Genomic DNA, 7,526 nt, shown 5'->3' with positions numbered 1-7,526 from the left:
CAAATGCAAGAATCAATGTATTTTTCTTATTGATTTAACATCCAATAACTTAAAGTATTATCATTTCATTTTTATCACACCTATCCAAACAACAAATTCTTAATCAAATTACTGGTTAATTATGAGGCAAGATGTATGATTTGTAATTTATAATCATTGTAGTTTTGCAAATCATTACATTCATAATTTTCTATCCAAATATGCCATATATAATGCTCTTATAGTAGATATCTTCTATATCCAAATACAAAATTTGATGTATTTTTCTTGTAGATTTGACATTCAATAGTGTAAAAATATTATCATTGCACTTTTATCATATCTATCCAAACAAAAAATTCTCAATCAAATTACATGTTGATTAAGAGGCAAGAGATAGGTATTGTGGATCTGGCTCCATGACTCAGTGATAGACAGACTTTGTTTCAACAATGAGACCAGGGATCGAGTACCCATGTAGTGTGGGTGGGTGGGTGAGTGTATTAATTGGGTGCACCTGCAGGTGTAAGAGAGAGAGAGAGAGGTATTATAATTTATAATCATTGCAATTTTACAAATCATTACATTATCCAAACATGCCGCATATAATGGTCCTACTTGCATGGGTTAATTTTCACTCATCAAGTGATCAATTTTTGCTGTCTATTAAGTGCATAACATATTTTATGAGCTACCATGCGAAACTTGTGCCAAATCAAATGATCCAATCCATCCTTCAATCAGTAATCCTATCCATCCTTCAATCAGTCTTTTTTAGCTGCCATGGTTCTTAATAATTATAAGCAATCTATGATAGTCCCTAACAAAATAGATGGATCCAATTGTTGACTGGACCTAGTTTTTTGTAAATGATCTTGACTGTCAGTACCAAACAATATTGATCAAACGGATATGATTGTTAATCAATGTGATATTTATAAGGTATATATTCTGCTAGCTATACGAACATTAGAGCATTTCTTTATATGTAATGTTGAAAAGGTCTGAAGTCCAACGGGTGAAACAAAATTTTACCTCCCAGAAATTTACTTTCAACCTTTCATGTGTGTACTACATCTAACCTGTTGAATATTGAATAGGGTCAGTCCAATCATTGAGGTTACCATGTGTAAAAATCAGCCACAACCACTCAAGTAGTTTGCCACACTTGTATTTTGTTATTTATCAATGAATAGAAATTGTTTTGTGTGGTGTGGTCCACACAATGAGTGGATGTGACTGATGGGATGGATTCAAACCTCCAGAACAAAGGTCACTTTCTTTTTCTTTTTCTTTTTTAAATGTGCAAAGGTCACTCACTATCTTTTTTTTTAAAAAAATCTATATATGAATTAGATGTTAAAAGGTATAAAAGACAATCATCAGTGTGTTGCTTGGACATGACTTCTGTATTATTTCCTTACAAGAAGTCAGACCATGTCTCGACAGAAACGCATTGGATTTTTAGGACCTAGTTGTTTGCGTGAACTGTAAACAACCAATAAAGTTGTTGGCGTGAGCTAAACAACCAAGAGAGATTTTAGCATTGTGAACAACCAAGAGACTTGTTGGCGTGAGCTAAACAACCAAGAGAGATTTTAGGCATTTGAAATTTGTAACATCTCATAGCATAAGTGTAAGAGACGGAATTGTATAGCAAAGAGGTTTTATTTATTTATTTTTATTTTTTATTTTTTGTATATAACCTACGATTGAATGAAAAAGATATATGACAGAATTTTTTGACATGGTATTAAAGCCAAACAAGTTCTGATTTTCTATATTACAACCCTAACTATACCTCTGTTCATGGCGGACTCTAATGATCCGAACTCCTCTAGCTGCATGTCCAATCTCTCTGATTCTATCCTTGAATTGACTACAAGGATGACCGAGGTTTTAAACAGCACTCAGACCCCGACCATCACCACTGAAACATCCATTGCTCCGATCGGCATTAAGTTGGATGGTTCCAACTATGCACTGTGGTCCCAGGTTGTCGAGATGTATATCTCTGGCAAGGACAAATTAGGGTACATTAACAGCGACTTTCCTCAGTCGCTACCAACTGATCTCTCCTTTCGCAAGTGGCGCACCGGTAACGCCATTGTTAAAGGTTGGTTAATTTCTTCCATAGATTCGTCCTTAATTGGCAATTTTATTCGGTTTCTTACGACAAAAGCGGTTTGAGATTCCATTGCAACTACCTTCTTTGATGGTAGTGATACCTCACAAGTGCATGATCTTCGACGGCATGTGACACGACTGAAGCAAGCTGTTGGCTCGCTGGAAAAATATTACACTGAGTTGCCGGGTTTATGGCGTGAAATTGATTTCCACCGGCCAAATCCTATGGAATGCTCTGTTGATATTCAGCACTATAATCGGATCATCCAGGAAGACCGTGTTTATGTGTTTCTGAATGGTCTTGACGATCGGCTAGACAAAATACGGGCTGATGTTCTATAGATGAAACCGTTTCCTACTGTTGAACAAGCGTATGCGCATGTTAGACGGGAAGCTATTCGACAGCAAGTTATGACTTCCCATGACAATAATGGGCTCCAGGGAGCTGTCTTGGCCTCCAAAGCCCTTACGTTAAGCACTTCTGCTCTTGGTAAATCTTCCAAGACCCGGAATTCTACTGATGCGAAAAAATGTTCTCATTGTGGAAACCAGAAACACACACGTGAAAATTGTTTTAAGTTGCATGGGTACCCTGATTGGTGGCATGATCTTCAAGCCCGTAAACGTCCTGATGGAACTGGAACCAATGGAAGTTCAGGCATAGTTGTTGTTACTGCTGTAGAGCTCCATCTTTCTCTTATACAACCAGCTGCAACATTTACGGATGCTCCTCCCAACTTGAACTCAGGTATCCCTGGTCTTGCTCTTCTTACCTCCCACAGAGATGCGGACTGTAGTGCATGGCTTCTCGACTCAGGGGCCACTGACCATATGACATTTGCTATCTCGGACTTCTCTCAGACCTCTCTTCCGCGACGCACCAGCATAGCCAATGCAAATGGCGTTATCTCACTAGTCACTGGAGGTAGCTCTGTGACCTTATCTCCATCCTTTCATTTATCTAATACTTTACTTGTTCCGTCTCTATCCTATAAATTGTTGTCTGTAAGTCAGCTTACTACAGACCTTGGGTGTGTTGTACTTATTTATCCAAATTTCTGTCTTATTTGGGATATTCTCACCAAGGAGATAATTGGACGTGGTACTAAGAGGGGGGATTATATTATGTGGAAGACATCAGTATCGGTCAGGCCAATAACATAAACCATCCACATGCTGATAAAGAAACACTACTTTAGTTGTGGCATCGACGCTTGGGACACCCATCTTTTCCTTATTTGAAGCATGTTTTTCTTGATCTGTTTAAGCATTTACAGGCCTCTGATTTGAAATGTGACACTTGTATTTTGACTAAGAGCCATCGCGCTACTTATCCATTAAGCATGACTAAAAGTGACACTCCATTTGCATTAATTCACTCTGATGTATGGGGGCCCTCACCTGTTACTAATATGTCTGGCTTTCGTTGGTTTGTTATTTTTGTGGATGATTGTACCCGTATGACATGACTCTACTTGATGAAACACAAAGATGAGGTTCTCAGTGCCTTTGAAACATTCCATGCTATGGTTAGTACTCAGTACAATGCCACCATGAAGGTTCTCCGCTCTGATAATGGTGGAGAATATGTCAATCAGCACCTTAAAGCGTACTTTACTCAACATGGTTTAATTCATGAAACGTCATGCTCACAAACACCTCAACAGAACGGTGTCGCTGAGAGGAAGAATAGACATGTTCTTGAGACTGCTCGTGCTTTGCTTCTCGGTGCTCATATGCCCAAACGTTTTTGGACCGATGCCGTCTCAACTGTTGTCCATCTTCTCAACCGAATGCCTTCCAAGGTTTTATCCTTTAAGACACCACTCCAATGTCTTTCTACTTATGTGTCACTACCTACCGCACTGATGCTTCCTCTTCGTGTCTTTGGGTGTGTCGTGTATGTGTATCTCCACAAGAACCAGCGCACTAAACTTGATCCGTGTGCACGTCGGTGTTTGTTTTTGGGCTATAACGTCCATAAAAAAGGGTACCGGTGCTATGATCCTACCACTCGCAGACTCTATGTGACTATGGATGTCCAATTCTTGGAGACTGATATGTTCTTTTCCTCTCCGGCACCTACTTTTACCCTTTAGGGGGAGATACGAAGAGTTGAATTGGTTCCAACGTGAGATGTCGAATGATAACTCAAGCGTTGTGAACTGTGAAGCCGAACCGCAGGAACATGGTGGGCCGAATGATCACTCAGGCGTAGTGAACTGTGAAGCCGAGCCGCAGGAGCATGATGGGCCGAATGCTAACTCAGGCGTTGTGAACTGTGAAGCCAAGATATATCCTAATGTAGAGCATGCAACATCTGAGACTGAACCTATATCCCCTCCCTCTGAAGTGCCAGCCGAATCATCTCCTGAGAATACTCCTGAGGTAAGTACTGTTATTACACCCTTACATACCGATGATATAGATGCATCTGTAGGATATGTCTTACCTCACAGGTACAATCATGGCAAGCTACCTAACAGATACTCTCCAGATATTGAAGAACGAAGGTCGAGGTATCCAATTGCTAACTCTGTATCCACCAAAGAACTCTCTGAACCTCTCAAGATATTTGCACAGGAACTCTCCATATGTCAGATTCCTACCAGTGTTCATGAGGCATTGGCAAATCCAAGATGAACCCAAGCTATAGAGGAAGAAATGGAGGCACTACTTAAAAATAATACATGGACTCTTGTTCCATTACTTGAAGGAAAACAAACTGTGGGGTGAAAATGGATGTTCTCCATTAAACACAAAGCAGATGGATCTATTGAACGGTACAAAGCACGACTGGTAGCGAAAGGATATACGCAGATGTATGGTGTCGATTATCAGGAGGCTTTCTCACCTGTAGCCAAGTTGAATACAGTTAGTGTATTATTGTCTCTTGCAGCAAATCTTGATTGGCCTTTGCATCAATTTGATGTAAAAAACGCTTTTCTCAATGGTGATATCGAAGAAAATGTTTATATGGATGTTCCTCCAGGTTATACAGCATCTTCAAAGAATGAAGTGGTGTGTAAATTGCAGCGGGTGTTGTATGGATTGAAACAATCACCACGAGCATAGTTTGGAAGGTTTAGCTTGGCAATGAAGAAATATGGCTTCCAATAAAGTAACTCTGACCATACTTTGTTTTTAAAGCATCAGTTGGGAAAGGTAACTGCTTTAATAGTCTATGTAGATGACATGATTATTACAGGAGATAATGAAGAAGAAATTTCTCTGCTTCAAAAGCAATTAGCAACTGAATTCGAGATGAAAAATCTGGGAGGACTCAAGTATTTCTTGGGAATTGAAGTTGTCAGGTCTAAGCAAGGTATATTTCTCTCCCAACGGAAATATATATTAGACTTGCTAACCGAAGTAGGGATGTTGGAATGTAAACCTGCAGACACCCCCATGGTTCAGAATCACAAGCTTGGAGAATACCCAGACCAAGTACCAACAGATAAAGGAAGATATCAAAGGTTAGTTGGTAAACTCATTTATCTCTCCCATACTCGTCCAGATATTGCATACGCTGTAAGTGTTGTAAGTCAATTTATGCATAATCCAAGTAAGAGTCATATGGAAGCAGTGATTCGAATACTTCGATACTTGAAGTCATCCCCGGGAAAGGGACTTATGTTCTCAAAACATAACAGTCAGTCGATGGTTTATGGATACACGGATGCGGATTGGGCAGGTAATATCACTGACAGAAAGTCCACCTCAGGATATTTTACATTTGTTGGGGGAAATCTTGTAACCTGGAGAAGCAAGAAACAAAAAGTGATAGCTTTGTCAAGTGCTGAAGCTGAGTTTAGGGGAATGGCTAAGGGTCTTTGTGAACTCCTTTGGCTAAGAAAGCTACTCACTGAAATCGGGTTTGCCCCCACTTCCGAGATGGATCTCTTATGTGACAATAAAGCTGCAATTGCCATTTCTCACAATCTTATTCAACATGATTGTACTAAACATGTGGAGGTAGATCGACATCTCATCAAAGAGAATCTTGAAGTAAAAATAATTAGGTTTCCGTTTGTGAAATTCGAAGATCAGTTGGCGGACATCCTTACAAAAGTTGTATCTAGCAAGGACTTCTACAACTCACTTGACAAGTTGGGCATGCGAGACCTCTATGCATCAACTTGAGGGGGAGTGTTGGCGTGAGCTGTAAACAACCAATAGAGTTGTTGGCGTGAGCTAAACAACCAAGAGAGATTTTAGCATTATAAACAACCAAGAGAGTTGTTGGCGTGAGCTAAACAACCAAGAGAAATTTTAGGCATTTGAAATTTGTAACATCCCATAGCATGAGTGTAGGAGACGGAATTGTATAGCAAAGAGGTTTTATTTATTATTTATTTATTTTTTATTTTTTGTATATAACCTACGATTGAATGAAAAAGATATATGACAAAATTTTTTGACACTAGTTTGGCACGCCGAAGAGAAAAGGTCTCCCAAGCTTACTAAAAAAATCAATCAAACCAACCTTGATGTTGATCAAGAAAACGAGTCATGAAAGCTCACCCCTCGTTGTCCACTAATGTCAGCATAAAGCCAACAAGGACGTATTTGGATGTCCAGCTACAATGAATTGGAAACTTGAAAATAGCAAATGGTGGAGAAAATGACGGTGGGGGTCCATCTTAATTCATGATGATCACAATTGAGATTCCACATTTATGACCCTGATTTGGATCGTGTGTGATTTTTGTGTTTGCCACGATCAAACTGTCCCGAGGCCTAGACATATGAGGTATCACAATAGAATCCGCATCTTTGACCTGGAGTACTATGACCGTGATCATGTGAAAAGTGGGCCACCCTCATGGGTCTCTTATGAGAGCCCTGTAAATTGACCAACACCAACTCATAAGGTCACACAGGCCTGGATTGAACAACTAACAGTAAAACCTTCTTTGGCTCCACCGTGGGATTTATTTGCCATCTAACCTCTTCATAAGGTTACACAGACCTAGATGAAGGGAAAACACAAACATCAGCTTCCATATGGTGTGCCCACTTGAGCCTTAGATTTACCTCATTTTTGGTCTCATTCCATAAAATTTATTTAAAAAATGAATGGACAGTGTGGATCTAATACATACATTATGATGGGCCCATGGAAGTTCTACATCTCAACACTTTCGATTTTCTTCCATCGAGCAACCGAATTTCTTGATGTGTGAAATTTATATGGCCCCAATCATGTATTTCCTAGATCCACATCGTTCATCCATTTTTAAAAATCATTATAGGATATGAGCCTAAAAACAAGGCAGATTTTAAAGGTCAAGTGAACCACGGGAAACATGAGGAATTGATGTTACTATTGATAACTTAATAGGATCACAGAAGCCTCTAATCAAGTTGATATTTGTTTTTCTATTTTTATTGGGCAATCTTATAAATAGGTAAGATAG

General features: G+C 39.4%; 1 protein-coding gene across 1 annotated transcript; it reads left to right on the top strand.

The window, feature by feature from the left end:
• The first annotated feature begins 4,926 nt into the window (after positions 1-4,926).
• LOC131223996 (uncharacterized mitochondrial protein AtMg00810-like) lies at positions 4,927-6,436 on the top strand. Its single transcript, XM_058219585.1, has 2 exons — positions 4,927-5,127; positions 5,257-6,436. The coding sequence occupies exons 1-2, from the start codon at positions 4,927-4,929 to the stop codon at positions 6,247-6,249; spliced, it is 1,194 nt and encodes a 397-aa protein (XP_058075568.1). The 3' UTR covers positions 6,250-6,436.
• Positions 6,437-7,526: the final 1,090 nt, after the last annotated feature.

The sequence above is a fragment of the Magnolia sinica genome, chromosome 13, assembly GCF_029962835.1.
Source record: "Magnolia sinica isolate HGM2019 chromosome 13, MsV1, whole genome shotgun sequence".
Classification (NCBI taxonomy): domain Eukaryota; kingdom Viridiplantae; phylum Streptophyta; class Magnoliopsida; order Magnoliales; family Magnoliaceae; genus Magnolia; species Magnolia sinica.
This window is presented reverse-complemented; position numbering and strand designations above follow the sequence as displayed.